The sequence below is a fragment of the Hetaerina americana genome, unplaced genomic scaffold (genome assembly GCF_022747635.1).
Source record: "Hetaerina americana unplaced genomic scaffold, ioHetAmer1.1.p SCAF_2, whole genome shotgun sequence".
Classification (NCBI taxonomy): domain Eukaryota; kingdom Metazoa; phylum Arthropoda; class Insecta; order Odonata; family Calopterygidae; genus Hetaerina; species Hetaerina americana.
In genome coordinates this window covers 108083121-108106722 of record NW_027286763.1, presented here as the reverse complement: position 1 = coordinate 108106722, position 23602 = coordinate 108083121, and the positions used below count along the sequence as shown (strand labels likewise).

The 23602-nt window shown below is 33.6% G+C and overlaps 1 protein-coding gene across 1 annotated transcript; it reads right to left on the bottom strand.

The window, feature by feature from the left end:
• Positions 1-13258: 13258 nt before the first annotated feature.
• Positions 13259-23013, bottom strand: LOC139688368 (zinc finger protein 492-like). Its single transcript, XM_071585903.1, has 5 exons — positions 22752-23013; positions 22401-22571; positions 20316-20534; positions 17586-17709; positions 13259-15071 (listed from the first exon to the last, which is right to left on the bottom strand). The coding sequence occupies exons 1-5, from the start codon at positions 22884-22886 to the stop codon at positions 13951-13953; spliced, it is 1770 nt and encodes a 589-aa protein (XP_071442004.1). The 5' UTR covers positions 22887-23013; the 3' UTR covers positions 13259-13950.
• Between the last annotated feature and the right edge of the window lie 589 nt (positions 23014-23602).

The window sequence follows — 23602 nt, the reverse complement described above, 5'->3', positions numbered from 1 at the left end:
ACAAATGAGGAAAAATAATTTTGATGAAAAGTTACTTTGTAGTATGATAATGTTTGGATATTCACTGTTACCATTGAGTAAAGAATAAGGAATAAAGGAGAGATGCAGTAAAGTGAACTTAAGTTTATGGTTGTGAATAAACTAATAAATATAAACATTTATATTAAAGACGTTCAATTATTTCTTGCATAACGTTTCCACAACTGTTCTTTTCTTATGAAAACTTTTCAAAACAAAGATATTTTTGACAGGAACATTGAGGAGAAATAAAAACCTTTCCTGAAAAATTTAAAAAAGATCACAATTAGAAAAAACATCATTTAGGAAGGAAACCTTATTCCCAGGTAAAGGGTCAAAAATCTAATTTCATTCTGCTGCTTTTAACAAACAGTAAAAAATACATAAATAACTGCTGACATAGCATAACCATAAAAGGTGAGAAAGGGATTAAGAAAATGACAGTATATAGCAATGAACTTAAAATTATGCTATTCAATAGGTTTGGCTATGGCATATGATAGAAAACCTAGAGGTTATTATATCTTTTAAATAATTATAGTTTTGTTTGTAACCAAAATCGTATTACTTTCCTGGCTAAGACATTATAATTCACTATGCTCTCAATTATTTTCTTAACTTATTTTGTTACAGTAAATCTTATCCCTTATGTATTGTTTCAGAAGATATTAAATAAAAATTCTTTTTTGTTTAAGAAAAAACAATAATGAAACAGGTTTGTACCACCAAATTCTAGTGCCACAAAAGGGTATGCTGAAGTATTCTTAGCTTCTCTTGATACCTTAATTACAAGATCAATTATGAGGCACTGAAGTGCATTGACTCTTTGAAATACAAGCATTCATTGAACTATAATAAAAATAAGCATTACCAAGTCTGATCATGTTTTAATCATGGGCAAAAAAATCCAACTCAATTAGATATTTTTGTAAAATGATTAATTTGAAAGAATCATTTTCACTTTGAAATATTATAACTGATTTTTCAAAACATTCACCATCTGGCAATGCAAAAGATAACTTATTGGCAAAACTTCAACCTCAAATTGACCAGTAATTGTCTATTTTACCATCCTAATACATCCCATGAGGACCTTAATGTTAATGAAATGTTAGTATGTGCTGAACTTACTCTCTGCTGCATTAGTATCTATTGCACAAAAATCACCTCAAACTGGGCAAAAAATTTTGATGTCATGTCAGGAGATTACATTATTATCTTGCTTTCTGCTGCTGTTATGAATTAAGGATAAAGGAAAATTGTAAAGAATTGTACTAAGGTTTGTGGATAGAAACAACTCATGAATACAGGAAATGAAACATAAAATACAAGTGTTGACTTGGCATATTAACTATTCAAAAATGCAAATATTTCTCATAAGGACTTTGATATGGAACAGGAATTTTATTCCCAAAAAAACTGAAACAAATAAATATAGAGGAATACAAATATTAAGAATAAAAATCTTCTTGGAGCAATGAAAAAAGATCTCTTAAATCTTATCCAGTTGTTTTACACAAAAGCACCAAATAAATTACCAACAAACAATAGGCATGAAAAAACAAAGAAAATGGTACAAAAGCAAAAAAATAGATCTGTACTTTTAAAAATAAATGGCATTAACATCTCTGACACAATGGCTGGCTCCTATTTCTATGAAAGGCATAAGATGTTTTGGAGAAAGGATGTTTTTTTGTGAGATTGCACTTATAATTCTCAACTCATATATACTGAAACAAAAGTTATCAAGCAAACCAAATGATCAGGAATCATTAAACATCAAGATTCATGAAGTCCCTGGGGTGTGATTTGCTAATGTAAACAGAGTGTAGTAACTTAATCTCCAGTTTCATTGATCAGTGCACTGAACCCTTGACCTAGGGGACTTTCAGGCAGGACAGAAAATAAATCTTTTGTATGTAGTGATAAACTTGTTCAGAAGAGGCACAGATCCTTAACTGTAAACATTAAACATGCAAAAGCCATCCATGGAATTTTCGTAATTCAAATTAATGTTGAATGAGCAGTCCATTGGTAAATGTTTGAAAGAAAATGGGTCTAAGCAAATGACAGAATGTAGCAGTGAAATTATAGTTATGCATTTCTTAATTTGTTGGTTACTTCTTTTTGATTTTTCTATAGATATCTTTTTAAGGGAAATTCATTATTTGAATGATTTTATCTTAGTTTCCATATATTGAAAACGATGTTTTAATTTTTTAGCTGAAATATGATAATTTTTTCTAAGTGCATTATCTTTCAAATTTATTTTCTCATTCATTATTAATTACTTATGCCATCTATGTAATACATCATCATATTTTACACAATTTTTTATTCATTTTTTGTGGAATTCGAAATATATATTAACCCTGATATAGCCCTAAAATTTAAGTGGCATGGAAACAGATGATCACCAACAGTTTCCTTTTTTATTTATTAAGCTTTTTTCAGACAGGTGATTGCATTTATTAAATAAATGGACTCTGATACATTTTCCAGGTGTATTCATTTTTCATTTCAGTGAATTTATGCATTAAATAAATATATTTTTATTTCCATGTGAAATAAATACTGCTTTTTTGGCATAAAAACAAATTTTTTAAAAGCAAATTATTTTCTTAATTTAATTGTCATATTTTCATCACCATTTTTGCAATTTGTCATATAATTTTAAATCACATTCCAGCCAATTTTAAAAGGATTTAAAAACTCAGTTAATTCCACCAGATGTTAGTGGCACTAAGAAGGTTAATTGCCATCAATTCTATTATATCAGAAAGTAGCAAAAGTGAAAACACAGCAGTCCCAAGCTCTCATTACCTTGTGCCTGCAACTCTTCTCCTCTGAGGCCTCTTTCCTCCTGAGAAATGTCAGCATCATACTCTAACTTATACTGCACTTCCTTGGCAGAGGACAAAGACATTTCTACATCTTCAGAATAGTCCTGATTGATCAAAGACAAACATTATAGAAATTGAGCCTATCCATGCAAAACATTAAGCAAATCTCATATCAATTATCATAATCTAAACAAAAAATTATAAACTTGCACATTTAGTAATTTAATTTAAAAGATTATTTTGGCAGATACTTATTTGAACAAATTGGTTTTTCTTCTAACTCCTTACTAGCATTAACTTAACCTCACAACATCAGCTGATATTGCCCATATGTATACATAAGTTAACAGGAGGTAAATTATAAGAGTTCAGCAATGAAAAGTGAAGTAAATCTATATATCTCTATGGATTGAAAATGGTAAATGGAAATATTTACTTACTACAAACAAATAATGTTATCTGATAAATTGGAACTGCAGTTCTTGCGGGCCACTTCAGATGCAGTAGAATAAAGGAATAGCAAACAACATAGTGTAAAAAGTTGTAAGAAAGGAGAAGATGATTATTGAGAGAATTAAAGAATAGGCAGAAGATAATAATGCTGGATGCCAAGAGCCCGATTATTGGCAATGAAATGTTTAGGACTGTGATATGAAGGGGCCAGAATACTACTCAATGAAGGAAGTAATGGCAGGAATAAGAATGATAGGGATGTTTGGGATAAAAGGATAGAAATTTACAGATTAAGAGTGGCTTGTTATAGATTTGTATTTCAGGCTATTGTGTTGAGCAAGGTAAGTGACAAAATGGTAAATGGACATGACAGTGGAAAATACTTTAAACATTTCCCTCTGGAAAAAATTTCATTCCATTTGTCCCCTGTACCTTTTTCTTATTCCTAAAATGCAAAAATGTTGTAAGGGGACATAATTTGGAAGATTTGGACACAAGAAAACTCTCAAGCCAGTATAGGTATTTAAATGCTTGGGTCTTACTCTTGGTGTTTAATTTTTCTAAAATCTTTCCCTGTTGCAGCATTGTAACAATAAAAATTTATATTTTATATAAAATAATTTATATTGAAAAATATATATTCTAAAATATAAAATAAATTACCAAATGTTAAATTGCTTATTCTATTTAGCAATTATTATATACACTAGATATTTTATCTTTCACTTTTATCTTCAATCCTCTAAATATAGGCCTGCCTTGCAGGCAGGGCACTAGTACACTGAATCCTTCCTTTTCCCTTGTGTCGATTATAACTGACATCTTTGAGGCTTGGACCTACATTTTCAATAGTGTCTCCTTAACCAAAACTCTTACTTTGAACTTGCACCATCAGCTCCAATTGACTTCTCTTTCTCTGACCATGTGTTCTACTTAATTTTCTATATCTTCACTCAAAAAAAACTTATTCATATTGGAATCCATTATGGAGATTATATACAAGGTTTTTTTACTTCTCCTTCTCAAGAAAGAAATGAAACAACTCAGACTAGACTGTGGTGAGGCCTTTTGCTATTGGAACTAATATGATGAAACAAATAGAAAGAATGATACACAAGTAATTCCAGAGAAAATAAATAGGAGGAACATCAAGAAATAATTACTAACTAAACCTTAGGACTAAGAATAAATGCAATGTACTCGTTCATCTAACATGGGCATATGAGCTAGATATCTTCCTTATAATGTCTCTTCATGTAGTCAAAACAGATGGCTTAGGAAGACTTATTATCTAAGAGGCCAAGGGCAAAAATAGATATTAAAACATGTGATGGCTCGGCAAAAAATAAATCAAAACCAAGAGAATGAAGCAGTGCATTGGTTGATCTGCAAATAATTCCTGCCAACTGTGATGTATCATGTACCAAGAACCATGCTGAGGGAGGATGAAAAGCAAGAAACAATGAGACAACTAAAAAGACTTACTAGCAAGGACTTCCAAGGGTGATTTAAACAGTAGAAAAGAAGATGGACTAAGTGCATAGTAATGGATGCAGAGTACCTTGAAAAGGACAAAATTTTGCAAAAGAAAGTTTTTATGGTCCCAGTGTTTGTAATTATTGGGAGAAACCTCAAATAGAGAGAAGACTACAATGCAAGGGAAGAGATAGTGATACAAATAGGAAATATGGGAATGTTAGATTTGATGTAAGCGGGAAGAAAGTAAGCAGAGATGAAGAGGGACTTGAATCTGGGTTAGATGTCAGGCTTTATTTTGTTTGAAATGGCTAGCAATGTAATGCCTAAACACAGTACAAAACACTTTAAAAATCTCAAGCTGAAGGGAAGTATATGAGATGTGATAAAAAGAAGCCATTGGTTTAGGAATTAATATTCCCATGATAATAGCCCCCTTCAAAAGAGCATAAGTAGTCATCAGCTATGGCATATTATGATGGTAATATTTAATTGAACTTAAATTAGTGTGATATACAAGTAAATCTTTGTAAACAAGGTAATCCTATACTAATGGATCAATAGCTTCATGTTAAAAGCAAGTTACTAAACCTTTCATTATAAATCATAAATAATTCATCACATGTGTGTGTACATATATATCCAGTCATATAAATAAATTTCATTAACTGTATATTTTAATACACAAATAATTGAATGTTATTGCCATATGTTTAAAACAACATGGTGAAGAATCAACTTTAATTGGTGCCAAGTACTCAATAATAGGTGACACTCCAATATTAATTGAAAGATTTAATAAATTACATATATATCCCAATTAGCCTATTAAGGCTATATACCTAATGAAACTGAATTCAATATGCAGATAGCTATAATGGTAATAAAATAAATATGCAGACTCACTAAACTCCACGAATCTTCCTTTACTGACCAATGACTGTCAATTTCCTGCATTGAAGAGACAATTGATGAATTTATATCTGTTTCTGGAGTAAAAGAGCATCTTTTGGCAACATCAAGATCCATTATATCTCTAACCTGAACAGCTCTATTAACATTATCCCTGGTGATTCTGTCATCACTAACATCTTTCTTGATTTTATCAGCAATCTTATAAAGAGCAAGCATGCGTTGCAATTCAATAATGAAAGTAGATAAATTATTGAAAATAAATTTATCATGGTACTAATTCAATGAAAACAATGTTTTAAATATATTTCTAGCAAGATATCAATTATGGTATAATGCGTTTAATAACAATAGTAACATTTATGGCTGATGACAGTTACATTCCTGGCATATTCCATTTTTATAAAGGCATGAAGACATTACATGACTGTCTACCATTTCAATGGACAAAGATATAGAATACAGTTCTTTCTCTGCCTATCAATATGACACCTTACACTGTTACACATGATAATAATAAAGTTTGAATATCAAAGAATTAGTACTGGTTATGACTGCAATAGATTATGCTTAATTCACTAGCCAGATTCTTCACTCCATTTAAACTGTCACCAGCCATCTAATTCAGCTGAGTGCCATCCATATAAGAATCCTCCTTCTCATCTGATGCCGTTTGCTCAAAATGATCCACAAATCAATAGAATTACTCAACAACAAAATTTATTTGATGTATCATTAATCAAATCCTCTCCAGGGTTATCTTTACCCTTGTTATCATGGCTCACACCATCTCTCTCCTCCTTATTAACCACAAAAAAAAGAAATCAAACATAATGGTCAATTTAGTTGTTGATGGTGTAGTTCAGCCAACATTAAGCCTTATATTCAATTATGTTAAACACAACCATTTGCATGGTATTAATCATGGGGTCAAATCCTTTTTCTCTGCTATCCATGATTTCTCACTCAGGCATATGGTACACATTATCATTACTTTTTATTTACCCAGTGATCACGATACAAATATACCAGGTGGGTGCTGTATGTGCATGATATAAGGCACATGAAAAAGGAGCAATACCAGAGGCTCAATTAAGACACAAAACAATGGTGCTCATAGATACATAATATTTGGCAAAAACCAATTAACATTGACTATATTGTGCACATGATTCATTAATTAGGAAAAATCATTAACCATAAATATGAGCTAGACTATGACCATAGTACATTATAGATATATTTTTTAATTGAAACCTGAATGCAGTAGTTCCCTTAGTATTTCTTATAATTATGGGTGGTTTGCTATATAATCTGATTTCCATGCCAATGGGTCCTAACTTCAATGCTTTAGTTCTTATATTCTAATGAATGGATATTGGGTCTTCCTGTGATTGATACTCTTAAGGATCAGGTAGCTTGGGTGATTCAGACTTCCAAATGAGAGGTCCCTATGAATGGAACACAAACCTTATGGTCAGTAAAGCAAAATGGTCATAGGCTATACGATTGTAACTGATTTGTATTATCTTATTACCCCAAGGATAAGAAGGAAAAAGCACAGCAGTTATATGTTCTGTTTCTTTTAAACATAAAATTGACCTTAAACAAGTATTAAACTGTATTGAAATTAAGGGAATGGAGAGAAGTTTTTTATCTGGTACTAGATGAATAATTTATACAGTTATTTTATTTTGTGCACATAGTATTGCAGCATAGATTTGTATTATTTTATTACCGTTAAGCATAAAATGGAAAAAGCTCACAGTTATGTACTGTTTTTAAACATAAAATTAACCTCAAATAAGGATATAGCTATATTGAAATTAAGAAGGGAATTGAGAAACATTGTTTACCTGGTACTAGATGAAAAACATATATAAACACCCATTATATTTTGTGAACACAGATGTTTGTTGGTCCTTTAGCATGAGTATACATGTTTGATATGTATGCATGTATATACTAAGATCATTTCACCCTAATAAATCCTATTAATTAACTTGCATATTATTTTGCATACTTAAATATTTTATACTATTTATCATAATCAAACATTACTTTGAGAGTCAAAATTGTTAGTTATGCTCTGCCACAAAGAAAACACCATTTGTTTTACAACTGATAAGGACAATGCCAGAACTTCTACACCAGTCATACAATTTCATTATTCCCCGTTCACCAGAATCATGTAGGGCATTCAAAGTATTACAGCATTTAATTGTGCTCACATCTTTACCATGCAGGACACATTCATTGCAGGTAATAGATATTTATATAAATGCAGAAAATTCAGGAGAGGATATATTTACAGTGTATGTGTGAAATCAAATCTGTTGCCAGGATGTAGCAAGCCATGTGTGTAAAATGATTGTTAGGACACCAAGAGGTTTTGGGAGTTTGACTAAATTAACAAAGTGGTCTGGTGTATTATAGAATTATAGAAAGATATGCTGGAATATTTTAGGAAATGGTAAGAACCTATGATGAAAGAAGGCATGTAATGGACAAGTGAATGGTTGGAGAGGTTAGGCAACTAATGCGGAAATGTGAGACCACTCTATTAAGAAAATAAGGAATCTTGTTCTAAATAATCTGAGGCATTAAAAATTAAACCCTGATGATTTCATGTGTCTATATTGGAAGAATGAGTACTCCCACTACACCATTTTTCTGATAGACTATACAAATATGTATGACGACGATTACGACAATATTTTTTGCTATATAATCGAGAGAAAACGTTTAATGTTTACATAAAGCGTTTAATAAACTTAATACAACTAACCTCCGCTACTTAAGATATCCAGTCTTTCGTTACGAGTCTACAGGACCTTTCTTGGATGTGATTGTAGAAACGATACACGCACACAGTACTTCGATGCCTAAACTCCTAAAATTCCATAAACTTATCTCGGCAGGTAAAACACATAAACCACGGAAAACCTGCATCCTTGACAACCTAATGACATATTTCAAAGCATATATTAATAACAGAGTACACGAAAACCTTCTTGCCAAAATATCACCATAGCTTTTTACAACAGTGCACGCAATGTATACAAGAATCACTGATTAATTTCACCGTATATCTACAACAAACCTAATTAAATAAGGACGTCATACAACGCAACTTACTTTGACTCATATTAAATCCTTATTAGTGTTCTCCAGGATGAATTCCAATATGTTGTTCTTGTCGAAAATATTTATCAGCTCTCCATCACTCTTTAAACAAAGTCGGCAGACTTCAAAATCAATTTGACCACATATTCTGAACGTTAAAGTAACACTGTAGTAATGACTGGACCAATTAACTTGAACCACTACGATCTGTTCCACAGTGTTATGGAGGTATTTAAAAAATATACACCAAGCTACCAAGCTCTTTACGCATTGGAGGGTCACCGGAAACACTGAACATCGGTAATGCCATCTATGCAGCTATGAACAAGGAAAAAACAGATGAGGTGCGAAATTCACAAATACATTTTTTTAGTTAGTTTAAAAAAATATATTTGTGTATTTAACTGGTTAATGGTTTTTGGGTATTTTAGAGTTCACCTTTAAATTTATTGGGAAATCTCTTCTTTCTTTTAATTCCATAATATGGGCGATTTTAGTTCTAGTTCCGTATTCATGTTCTCTTTTCATCAATTTTTAACTCAAGTTGTTTAACTTTAGTGGCGGTTCATTTGTTTGTTCGATTCAGGGGTGTGCCGCGAGGTGTCACCCTAGGCACAATCCACGAGGAGGCATTTGGACCCACAAGGAACCAGTCACGTCTTAACCCCAGCCGAGCGTTCATCCCTCTTGTGCACGTGGCGTGCCTTTCCCTGTGCTACCTATGGTTTCTCATGTTTACATCTGGTATCCTGTTAAAAATGACATAGTTTGGGTGAATAGCAATGCATTCAATCATTGCAATCCATATTGGCATGCCCAGGAATCCAATCCAGCCTTTCTCATGTAACCCTATTTTCTACTCCTAGTATAACACATTCTGATCGGCTACTTATTATTCCTTTGCACTATTTGCAGGAAGGAAAGTAACATTCAGCATGGATAACATTGCATTGCAGTTCAAATAATTTATCTGTAAAACTTTTGTTATTAGGGTAGATCTTAGATGGACCGTTGCACTGCAAAATACTGAGACCCTCGAAACTAAATATTTATGACACTAAGTATAATGGCAGCAACAACATAGAATTAAAGTTAAACATCAGACTATGAAACACACAGAGTGGGTTCCAAAAGTAATGCAATTGAATTTGCAGCACTGTACTTGAGTGGAATTTAACCACTTGGAATAGGTGGGGCAGATGCTAATCTCTGGAGCAAAATTGACCTCCATGCTCTCCAAGATATGAAAGTAGCATGACATCAGTTATTGTAAACCTCTGTGAGCTGACCATACCAGGAAAAATGGAATCTATCATCAAGCAATGCTATGCAATGAAAAGGTTTTCTGCCAAACTGAAAAATTCTCTTGAGACTAACAAATGATTCATGGAGCTTACAATCTGCTGTTTTACTCATACTTTTTGAGGTGGTAAAAGACATTTAAGGATGGCTGGGAAGAGATTTACAATGAACAAGCCAAATAAGTCAGGAAAGAGCAAATCAAAAGTGAAAACAATACTTTTTGTATTTTTCAACATTTAAGGAGGGGTCCATAAGAAGTTTGTTCCTCAAGCATACATAGTTAATGCTGGTTCTACATTGATGTATTAGAAAGACTGAAAGAAGATCATCAGGGCAAGAAAAGACATCTCTGCTACCTGGCAACTCATGTCAATGCAAAATGAAACTGCACAATGCCCTCCAAGTCTATGAGTTCCTGGCCAAACACCAGGTGCCAATGCTGCCCTATCACCCTTATGGTCATCATGTCACCTCAGCAATTTTTTTTTGCTCCCTGGGATTAAGGCAGCCCTGAGAGGAACCCATTTTTATCCATAGAAGACACCCAATCAGCTGTGATATATAACTTGCAAAAGGTCCCCAAAGATATCTTCTGGGGTGTTTGTTTACCGGTCATGGCAGAGTTACCGGAAAAAATACATAGAGGCCAAAAGAAGTTTGAAGAATCTTCAGTATCTGTGCAAATCTGTTCAATTAAATACTTAAAAAAGATAATTGCATTGCTTTTGGAGAGGATCCTGTACACCTAGTGACTGATAGAATATTGTTCATAAAAGTAAATGCAGAACCCACTAATTTGGTCATTGTTATGGTCTACACACCACCACACAATCATAAAAAGGAAGTAGTCTTTAGGATATGTAATCAGTTACAGGACATCATGTGGGTCACTATTCATAAAGTGCAGCATCCAATTCTTAAAGGTAAAAGAGGGATGAAAATTAAAGAAATGGAATGAAGAAGCATTGACTGAAATAAAAGCAAGGAGCTTCATAAGGCTGTATAGAAAATCTGGAGTGAGTGCAATAGCCGAGTGCTATCATGGAAAAATGTAAAAATATAACATAAAAGGAATACTGAGATCCACAAAGTAAATATTAAAACTGTTAAAAGCATTAACACAAGGGATCCATGGATCATGGTTGAAATGATTAGAAAGACAGATAAGAGAAGGAAATGGAAGAATGTAGCAGTTATGTAAAAAGGGTACCAATGTACATCTACATAATACCTTGGAAGGGTATGTCAAATGATTAAGAGTTAAATGACCTTTGGAAAAAGAGAATTACTGTAAAACACAGGGCAAGGGTATGGAAAATCTTAGGAGAAAATGTGAAAATGATGCACTACAAAAGAAGGAAGACTGATTGCTTTTAGTCCAATGCATTTGGTGTGGTGCTGTTTTGGATTGAATAATTAATTAAAAGAAAACTTAAAAAAACAAATTCTGGCTTATCACCCATTCTGAACGTTTGAAATTACTCCAAATGATTTACAAGATAAGTTTTTGTGAAAAGTGATATGATATCTTTCAAATAATTCTTGATATAGTATAAAAGTTACTACTACAGCACCTACACAAAGTAAACACCTAAAAGCTAGGCACTTGCATTTAATTCTTCTTTTGTTAATTTCATTTCAGAAGTTCTTTTGAATTGCTAAGGGATCAATGGATATGGTAGGAGTCAATCTTAAACTGGGTCACCCAATGGATCAGTGGTTGGGTTAATTAGACATAATATAGCAACAAGGTAAAAGAAAACCACAACTAGCCTTTCTTGGATGTTTCTGATCTGATGATTATCAATGGCATTCATTGATATCAAATTTACATAAAAAAAATCAAAATGTCTATGTTCCTATCATTTTTTGTCAAAGATTTGAGTCATATGATTCATAATGGCCTTGTGTACAATGTAAATATGGAAAAATAACAATAAAATTATGCATGCTGTCATAGCACTAAAGAAAAATTAAAGTATTCCAAGTCAGAATGTGACTTGTCTATTGTGTTCTTTCCTAACAATATCTACAATGACTAAAACACACCAATGCTTGGAGAATTATTTTAACGGTTCTTTACTATTTGCTACATGGCTTTCATGTGATATATCATCAGGAAAATATAGATAGGAAAAACGGCAGAGTAGAACAGGATATATTTATATTATTCCAGAGCTATGACAGCTAATCAAAGCCTAAATTCATTGTTATTCTTCCATAATCTTCCACATGATCTTCAATGTTGACTTCATAACTAAGGCTTTTGTGAAACTTGTGAGCCTGACCTTAAAGAAGAATGAATGGAATATAGACATTTTGATGCATTTTCAATGGGCAATACATGTTATGAAGTTTTTTCATGAACCTATGAATGGTATGAAGTTAACATTATCCATTTAATTAGTTATAGGTACACTTTATTTGGCTATGAACATATACTGATGTAAATTATGTACCCTCTTATGTCCTTATCAAATTGACATGATATTAGCCTGATTTTTTGAACTACTAGAATAATCACAAACTAGTTATGGGTATAGGAAAATGAGGAAGGAAGAGAAACCACGGATTATATCATAGTATTGACATGAGGAGGAATTTGTCCAAAAGAATTCTTTTGATCAGCCATTTTTGTATTCCAAGAAAGGTAAAGGATTCAATTTGTATGAAATATAGCAAAGTTTTTGATTTTGCACACAGCCAACATATTTAAGATCATCTAACAGTATGGAGAGCAATGGTGGATGATTATTACTGAAAGGATGTTCAGTTTGAGGTCAAGAATGAGAAAGGTATAGCAGTAATGAGGGCACAAAGTGATTGGCTGATAGAATACAAAGAGGACATATTTCCCTGTTTTATTGTTGTTGAAAAGGCATTTGATTATGTATATTTTAAAAAATAATGAGTATAATGCAGAAAAAATGAATGGACTGTGGAGAGACAGAAGGCTAATTGGCTACCAGTACATATTTCCGACTACTATCAGGAGCAAGTGCGGGACTGAGATCTGAAAAGGCTGTTGGGAAGAAGATTATGGCATGGGATGCATCCATGAGAGGATTGTTGGGTGAAATCAAAGGAGAAATGCAATTTGATCCACCTTATGGTTAAGTGAATATTTATTCAATGAATATGCATACATTTATATAAGAGTTTATTGTTGCATGTAATATGAACACAACAGCCATTAATGTAGGGATTGATAGACAATTTTTCATTCATAACAAAAGGTTGAGAAGTAATTTTCTAATTTACAAAATAGGTACAATTTCTTAAAATGTTAATATGAAAATGCTTCTTCTCAGAAGAGGCCAGCCCTGGCAGGCACTATGCCTGGTTGTCAGATTTTCTCTGGGCACTTATTTACTCTCAGTACTTATTCCCTTGTTTTTGTTTGCGCGATTGATAAGTCTCTGGCATAGGAAGAATCCTTGTAAAGCCTGAAGAATGGAGTGTATGTGATTCTCAACATTTTAATATACATGAGTGCTTGTTTACATAAGTCCTTGTTATTTCTGTTTTGATGGGTATGTCATGGGCTGAAACCTTGTTAACTCCATAAGTATGAGAACCTGTGATTTGCAAGGTCCGTTTCCTCAATACTCTCATTTACAAATTAGGTACAATTCCTTAAACATGTAAATATAAGAATGCTTCTTCTTGGAAGAGACCTGCTCGGCAAGCAATAACACTGGTGGCTGGTTTTCTCAGGGCACTTCTTTACCTTCCTTACTTATTTCCTTTTTCTTGTTTGTATCTGTTTGATTTACAAGTCCCCATTATAGTAGCATATTATTAAACATACATATATCATTTAAGGCCTTTCACCAGTGTGCGTCAACATATGCCTCTTAAGATGAGGCTTATGTGAAAATGCCTTTGAACATATCTCACATTTGTACAACTTCTGTCCTGCATGTAAACGAATATGATCTTTAAGGTGATATTTATGATTAAAATTTTTCAAACATATATAGCACTTGTATAACCTTTGACCAGTGTGTATCAACATGTGCCTCCTAAGATATGACTTTTGCAAGAATGCCTTGGAACATACCTCACACTTGTGCCGCTTTTCATTAATATGCGTCAACCCGTGCTCAGTAAGCTGTTGTTTCAGTGTGAATGATTTTGAACATATCTCACATTTGTGTGGCTTCTCCACAGTATGGATATACATATGAACTTTCAGGGATTGTTTGAGAGCATACGTTTTTAGACACAACTGACATTTATAAGGCTTTTCCCCAGTATGGTTCAATATATGAGACTTAAGATGTATTTTCTGATTAAAACCTTTAAAACATATCTCGCATTTGTAGGGCCTTTCATCATTGTGTATTAACATGTGCCTCCTAAGCCTTTGCTTTTGGAAGAATGCCTTTGAACAAATCTCACACCTATGAAGCTTTTGACCACTGTGTGTCAACTTGTGCTCTGTAAGCATTTGTTTCAGTGTGAACACTTTTGAACATACCTCACATTTGTGTGGCTTCTTCATTGCATGTACACGAATGTGATCCTTAAGGCGTTGTTTGAGAGTAAACATCTTTTCACATATCTCACATTTGTAAGGTATTTTCCCTGAATGACTGAACATGTGACACTCAAGGAGCTGCTTTTCATGAAAACCTTTTAAACATATCTCACATTTGTAAGGCATTTCATCAGTGTGTATTAACATGTGACTCTTCAGTTTGCCTTTTCGTGAGAATGATCTCAAACAAGTTGCACACTTGTATGGCATCACATCTGCTTCATCCTCTTTTGTGCACTTAATAGCATCAGCATCAAGGTCAGTCCTAATTTTCTTCAGCTTTACAGGATGCAGAAGGTTCACATGAACATTGAGGATCTCTTTTTGTGCAAATCCCTCATTGCAAATTTGACATTTATGGAAAATATTCTCTACACCATCCTGTTTTTTGCCACCATCTGAAAGTTTTGTTATCCAATGAATATATATTTGTATATATTAGGAACACACAAAGGACAAACACAGTAGAGGTGAGAAAGGTAGAATCAAGCAGATCACAAATGCAAAAATACTTCCCAGTCTAAGAATTATTTTTGCATTTCTGATCTGCTTGATTCTGCCTTCCTCACCTTTCCTGTGCTTGTCCTTTATGTTTGTTCCTAACCTTTTTCCTTATATCTGTTTCTATGTAAATGAGTATTTGTTCAGTTTGGCAGGATTTTGTTTGAATGTGTGTGTGTGCATTTGTATACATACATATATATATATATATATATATATATATATATATATATATATATATATATATATATATATATATATATATATTGGGATGATGATAGACCAGAGGTTAGGTGTGTGTGTATATATATATATAGTTTGTATATATATAAAAGCAAATTCTCAGGGATGTGAATAACAATATAGATGAAGTTAGCAATAATAGACACATGACAAAAACATGGAAACACACGGAAAAGAAACACATTTTTAAATTTAATTTCCTTTCATATATACATTCATACATATACAACATAAGAGGTTTGTCCAGTAAATGTGCAAACTTGTATAATCTGGCAGCCATTCCTCAGCCTACTCATCCTCCTCATTAGAGGTACTAGTTTGCTGAGACCCACTAAGCCATCCCTGCTTAGAGGATCTTTGAGCATTGTATATGGTGCCATTTTTGTTAATTTCTGTTGTCCCTTTTTTGTTTGACCAAAATGGAAATTCACAAAATCACAGAGCAATAAATAAACATCAAGTTTTTGTTTATGTGCCATAAAAGCTATCGAGAAATGACTAAAATGTTGGTAGCTATTTAAGGTGTAAATGCTCTGAAAAAATATCCATTTCCAAGTAGATCAAGCAGTTCAAAGATAACTGTCCGAATGATAGCTGATGAACTGAATTTAGGAAAATCAACAGTGCACAGTATTTTAACTGAACATTTGAGTATAAAATATGTGAAAAATTACAGGGTCCATACAACAAGTATCATGACTGGTTTGCTGTAGTCTCAACAGAGCGGTAGATGGGGGTCCAACCGGTTGGCTTGTTAGAGGGGTATCCTAATACTCAGGCACTTTAGTTCAGTTGCCTCTGGGCATGCATTGAGACAGGAGGTGGATTTTTGTGATGTGATTGTTTGGGGAGTCATCACACCAAAATGAAGCACACTATTTAGCAATGCTATGCTGTGAAGTTTTGCATTGAACTTGGGAAATCTGCATCGGAGACCCTTGAATTCATTAAACAGGTTTATAAGGATGAGGCCTTAAGCCATAAAAGTTTTTGGATGGCACAAAATGTTAAAGGAATGCCAGTTCATTGAAGTTGAGCACCACATCAGATGCCTAATGACCACTCAAACTGATACTCAGGTGGCCACAGTGAAAAAAGTTTTAGACTGACAGATGTTTAACTATTATCTCAATCAGCAAAGCATTATATTAGTTGGAACTGTTCACATTATTCTTTGTAACAGAGTATCTTGTGAAGAGGAAAGTTTGCGCAATAGCTGGTGCCATAAGTCTTGAGCTAGGAAAAAAAACTGTCTCAGGTGGAAATTTTGAATTTGATATGGCAACGTTGCCTCATCTTTCCAAAAGCCTTGACCTGTCTTCAACTGACTTTTTCTTGTTTCCGCAAATAAAATGGGAGCTAAAGGATAGTGGTTTGACTCTACCAAGGTGGTTCAAGCAGCAATGACAAGAGGCTCTCAACAGTATTCTGGAAACCCACTTTCAACAGGCTTTTTACGAATGGCAGATAAGCCGACCTAAGTGTTCAATGCAGGAAGAATGCATTTTGAAGATCATTAAGTAATTATAATGATAACTGCAATAAATTTTGATTTTTGTAATCAGTCCTAAAAGTTATTGCACCAACCTTGTATGCCCAAGTTGAATTGATTATTTGCTGCTCTCTCCCAAAAAATTGTTATAATCCTTGATCATCTTTCTTATTCTTATAGATCTTGTCTCCTGCAACTCTTTTCTTTTCTCAAAAGGCATAAATATGATAAGGGGACATCAGTGAGAAGATGTGAACACAATGAAACAAGAAACCATGAGAAAATTTAAAAGCCAAACTGCCAAGGACTTCCAAGGTTACTTAACACAGTAAAAAAGAAGATGCAATAAGTATATAACAACAAATGGAAAGTACTTTGAAGGGAAAAATATTGATCTGGACTAAGTTTTTCAAAATAAGGATTTTATGGCCTCAGTTTGTGCACACTCACACACACACACATGCATGCCGACTATACCAGAGAATAAAACTGCCCTTATATCACAACTGATGTTCAGATAAGTGAATGTAACTTGCCTAAATGGTTTTGAGGTGGTATTCACAAATTACCAACCAAAATATGATACTTGCAATTTAGCATTCTGCCTTTTTTTGTGACTTAATCTACAGCAGTTCTACATCACCAGAAATCAGCCAAAGTGAAATGCATTCCTTACCTTGTTCCTGCGATGCAGCCCTTACCAGGCATCCTTCCTCCTGAGGAATGTTCACAACCCATTCCTCCTTAATAACCACATCCTTATTACTAGACAAACATAATTCATCAACTTGCCCATGGTCCTGAAAAATTAGACAAAGAGCATATCCATACAGAAAATTCAGCAAATGCCTACCAAATTGCCATAATTTAATTTAAAATTTATGCAAAACTCTATAATTCACATTTAAACCTGGAATAACTTTAGCAATTATTAAATTAAAATAATTCATGTCTTTATCTTGGCCAAGCTTTCTCTTTAGGATGTCAACCTTTCAACATCACTGATATTATAATATTGGCAACATTTTAAATTCAAGTTAAAAGGAGTTGAGATAAAAAGGTTATACTTTTACTCCTATAGATTATAAGTAAAGAAATAAATTAGAATTAAATATAAGTATGCTTTACAATGGAGTTTACATGGTCAACTGATGGTATTTACATTCTTTTAATAACTGATACAATCACAATATTTGGATCTGCAGTCCTTCTGGACCACTAGAGCTGAAATGAAAGGAAAACCAACCACAAAGTGCAAAAGGCATGCCGAGGCATTGTGCAGGGACAGACTGTTGGGAGAAATACAAAGACATCAGGATAGGATAAAGGTGAACAGAAAGAGGATATTATCAGTGGTATGTTGAAGAATGAGATATAACGAGAAGAATGTTAGGTAAGCAAGGAAGTATGAGCAAAAACAAAGAAGTACAGATATGAGGATATTGAACAGGATGAAAGGAAGAAGAAAATATGCAGGGATAAAGATGGGCCTGTCCTAGATTTGGTATCAAGCTCTATTTTGTAAAGAGAGGCATGTTACTAAATATATATTAAAAGTGTGAGAAAAACTAAAATCTTTAGCACAATAAAAGAATAAGAGATAAGATAGAGAAAAACTAACTTAATACTTCAGTGCCCATAGCCAACTTCACAATAAAATGAGGGTTAACTGAAAACTAATGCACATATGCCTGTAGATCATAGACAAAAGGACCTTCAGAGACACTCCTCGTGGCATGCTGAAGTAACATTCTTTCTTAAAATGCACGTCAAGGTTTGAGGTCATTACATTCATCCAGTGAATTTTGAGAAGCAGAAGTATGGAGATATGTTCTAGTGCTGTCAATGCAAGTAGCAGTAGTATTTGAGGGAGGCGACTGACAGCTGAGGTCATTTGTGCCATAGGAGATGAACAGGAAAGGATGAAGGGTGGAGAGAAACCCAGCATTGGCATTAGCCTAATCTTTATGAAAGGTGCCAAGGGGTCCACAGCTTAACCTCTCATCCAATGGACGGCATACTCACTCAAAGTGCCCTCCACGAAGCACCTCAAGTAGGGATCGAGATACCTCTGGAAAATATTCAACACTGCTGGGATTTGAACCTGGGCCCTCTGGATGGGAATGCAAGTTAAACATCATGCTGTCATCAACAGCTTCCCAAGGTATACCCATTAAACTTTGAGGTTTCTCTTGAGTTGAAGAGAAAATGAAAATTGCGAGTGGCAAGATTACTGGAATAAGGAGGGCGGATCACAGTATTCCAATCAATGCTGTTTGTTCTTGTCTGTGAGACAGCATCATACCTATCATGCACAGATATTATGGAACCCTAATTGTCAAATAATGAAGGCAACAGATTCCTTGGATAATACAATATGGTTTGCTATATCTTTTTGAATGATTCACTGGTTATTTTGAATCGAATCTTTGATAAGTTTGCGATGTTTATCATCATTGGCAGTGAACAGACTTCTACTGCATATTTAATCAAAGCTCTTCTGTTTATTCTAGTGGAATGCCAATGTAAGTTAAATAACATGCTGTTGTTGATTTTTTAACTTCAGATAAAGTGACTTCTTATGAGATTCATTTTTGTGCAAAGGCTGTTTATAGACAATGCCATTGAGGGGTTTACCGTTAATTGATGAGGAGAAAATTTTTATGATAAGGTGCCTAGAAAATTTGTTGATCAAACATCGAGCAGACATCCCATCACTGTCATAAACAATAAACAATGAAAACTCATCCAAGACTTGATTTAAAACTACTGGAAAATCACTCAAAAGTGTATCATAAACTATATTGAAATATCCATGGAACATGTTGGCTCAATTATTCAACAATTAGGATGCCATAAAATTTGTACGCAATGGGTAAGGTCTCATGGATAAGAATTAACTGTTGATTGGAATGGTTTGACAATGATCATGTCATCTGGGACATCAACAGCCTTCTTGTCAACAGCACTAATATTTGGGTCATCACAAAAACTCTTTTTTGATTTCATCAGGAAACTAATGCAAAGCATGAAAATGTTACAATTCAATAATATCATATTGTCAACATTTTAAACTAAGAGCATCATGGCAGCAAAACTTTGTCTGAACTGTTTCATATAATTTTAGCATGAGAACCATGCAGGATTAACTTTTTATGAAAAACAAAAAACACATTAGAAAATTGGCAATTATATAACTAGCATAAAATATTCATAAAAGTGATGAAATAATTTTATTAGTCTACCATTTAAGTGAAAGTTTTGGTATTGACACAATGTGATTTATAAAGCATTACTTAACCCTACATAAGAAAAAAAAACCTAACAACATAATAATCAACTTTGGGAAACATTATCAAAATTGACGGCAATGCAAAATTGACAAAGAACTACCTAATTTACTCACCTTAATTGCCAATTCATTACAATTATTATCAGACGTAAAATTTAGCCAATTGCCAGCTGTATTAGTGTCCTCCCTCTGAAGCATTTCAGTTTGATCTGAAGGATTAACAGCTTCCATGGCACTACTCAACACCCAACCTTTGCTCAATGTTCCTTCAACGAAATTTTCTCCATGGCTCTGTGCTCCCTTGTTGTCATGGCTCAGGACATCACTCTCCTCCTTATTAGTCAAAAGCACATGAATTAAACAGAAGGTCAGTTTCATGGATGATGATAGGGTCCACCAAATACTAAGCCCATCATATGATATTCAACCATTAGCATGGTATTAAGAAGGGAAGGAAGTGAATTTTTCCCCTTTGATACTAATCATTTTCCAGGGAGACATATGGTACCCTGTAAATTTTTATGCTGCACAGAATGTCCATAATGATATGCATGGTAATCAAACACAGGCCTAATAATAAAGAATCCTATTTTCCAACCCTTAACTACATTTTCCCTATCTTTTAAACCACATGCAGATAAGTGAGAAATAATCAGAATTGATAAGTTTATTAAACTTCAAATAATTTATTGCAAAACCCTTTTCTATGAGGGTATATTTTAGATTGACCCAGGCACTACAAAATACTGAGCCTGAAACCCTGAATACTCATGGCACTTAATATTGGGATGGCCATAATATTGAATAAAAAGATTAATAGTCCATATCACACTTAGACCCAGCAAATGATAGGATATTATTGTTATACGTACACATAACTGACAAGACTCAAACCTTGTTCTGGTCAATATGCCACCAAGCAAACATAAGAATGAAGAAATCAATAGGATTTACCATCAGTTAGAGGACATAATAGGGTGTGCATTCCTGAAGGGAAATGTTTCATAGGGACTGGATCTTAGAATGCAATAAAAGGCAAAGGAGGAAATGGTGATGAGGTGGTGGACTACAGCTTAGGTAGAAGGAATGATCACAGGGAGAAAGCAATTGAGTTCCGCAAGGGAGAGACAGGGGTCATCATCAACACTTGGTTCAAACACCACAAAAGGCATATCTATGCAAGGAAAATGTCAGATGACTCAGGAAGATATCAGTAAGATTATAATTGTTTTAGGCACAGATTTAGGAACTATGACATTCATTTACACAATTTCCCAGGAGTGAATGCAGAATACTATAGTAATTTAGTAGTAGAGAATTGTAGCTTCCAATTCATAGAGATAAGGCAGGGACGGGTGTTTTATAAAATGAAATGTAAGATCATTAATTGAAGTTTTCTTGAATTGGCCATGTAAATCAGAAAGGAGTATCAGCAGACTAGAGAAAGTCATTAGTGGGAGAAAGGAGCTATGTGCCATTGAGGAAAAATTGGAATACATTAAAAAAGGAATTAAAAAACCGACAAACAAAAATATCAGAACTTAATAGGAAAAACAGAAGGGAATCATGACTTTATGGTTGACTTTATGTGGAGGCAGACAGACATGAATGCATGAAAAAAAAGTTAAATAGAAGAAAGCACAATGGATTAAATAATAAACAGAGTTAAATACCATTGAGATAAAGTGTACCATTGTGAACATACAGAGTGAGGATATGGAAAGTCTTGGGAGAAAGCGTGGAAATTGGTGCACTATACACGAAGGTAGACTGAATGTTGAATGCCCAATGTATTTGGTGTTGTGCTGTTATATAGGTTTGAAGGGTAAAACGCACTTAGAAAGTAAGTATCGGCATTCGTCAGATATATTATTAATTAAAAAAATTTTAGTTGATATATGTTATATGTGATTTTTTTCGTTCATTTTGAGAAGTAAAAGAAAATACATAAAAAGATCTTTTTAAAAAATCCTCTCGAAATAATGCATCCAAGAAATCAAAATTAACAATTTCAAATAATTACTCATTCCCTTCCGGAAGAGGGGCAATATTCACTAAAACTTTTAAATAACCATGATCGTACTGAAACAATGATGGTTTTTCTGCCACTTCATCAAAGAAGATTCAACGAAATATTATATTTGGCTAAATATGTCTTCTTTCGTTGAAATATCGTTGATATTAATGGATACAACTAACCTCCTCTCGATTGGTAATCCAGTCTTCTGTTGCAGGCTTGATCCCCTTTTGGATGCGAAAATAAAAATCAGACAAACACTCGGCACATCGACGCTTAAACAGCCGGAATTCCGTAAGCTTCTCCATGCAGGTAGAACACACCAACCAGGGATACTTTGCATCCTTCACAACCTAACATAATATTTAATAAAATGATATTAACAACAGAATACACGAAACTCATGTGGCCCAAATATCACCATACTTCCTGACGAAAATGCGCGGAACATATATAACACAACTACTAATTCATTTAAGATTGCTTTTAACCAAAATTTATAAAAAGCACGTAACACAGACAACGAAACTTACTTTAACACCTATTAAATCCTCCATGGTCTTTTCCAACATGATTTGTAATTTCCTATTCTCGCCGAAAACATTGATCAACACACCACGACTGCTTAAACACAATCTGCAGACTTCATATTCGGGTTTATCCAACATTTTGAAGGTTTTAGAGTACGTCGAATGATTTCCTGGACAATCCAACGTTAAAGTGAAAATGCAAAATTTACTTGAAATAGTATTTATAGTTCTTAAACCAGTCGAAACCAAAAAATATGTAACTTAATAGCTTGGCACTTGCATTCCGTTCTTCATCTGTTCCATTCATTTGAGAAGTTCTTTTGAATTCAGTGGTATCGATTGATGTAGAAAGAGAGGATCTTAATCCGGACACTCATATTTCGGGCTAATTAGTTGTAATATTGTATTCAGGCGAAGGAAAATAAAAAAAAAACGTTTATCATATGTTTAGAAGGGAATACAGTATGATAGGTATTCTTGGTTAAAGTGGTATCGATAAAAATAATTAGTTCTTATATGTTCCGTTCATTCATTCGAGAGACCCGGGTCAAAAGATCCAGAAAGGTTTTGTTTCAAAGCCTAAATGTAAGATTAACAATGAATTTATGCAAGAATTACTTATTATGATTTAATTATCATCAGTAAAACTTATACACCTTTATTTGGCTATGAACAACCTCAGACTAATGAAAGTGATGCACCATCCAAGGTACATTATCATAGTTATGAAAAGAATCTGTTTTTACGAGCTGCCTCGCCTTCGAAAAAGAATAGTAGATCAAACTTTAAATCTGTCGAAAGCATTTAAATAAACATAGGAATCAAGGAAGATATATATGGTCTTCTAAAGAGCA

What these genes read in the sequence shown, in the direction of transcription:
- LOC139688368 (XM_071585903.1), bottom strand. Translation starts at nt 22,886, where the DNA reads ATGTTGGATAAACCCGAATATGAAGTCTGCAGATTGTGTTTAAGCAGT. An exon ending in AGGATTTAATAGGTGTTAAA is followed by an intron (nt 22,572 to 22,751) that starts GTAAGTTTCGTT and finishes ATATTATGTTAG; the next exon opens with GTTGTGAAGGATGCAAAGTA. An exon ending in GTAATGAATTGGCAATTAAG is followed by an intron (nt 17,710 to 20,315) that starts GTGAGTAAATTA and finishes CTAATTTTTCAG; the next exon opens with GACCATGGGCAAGTTGATGA.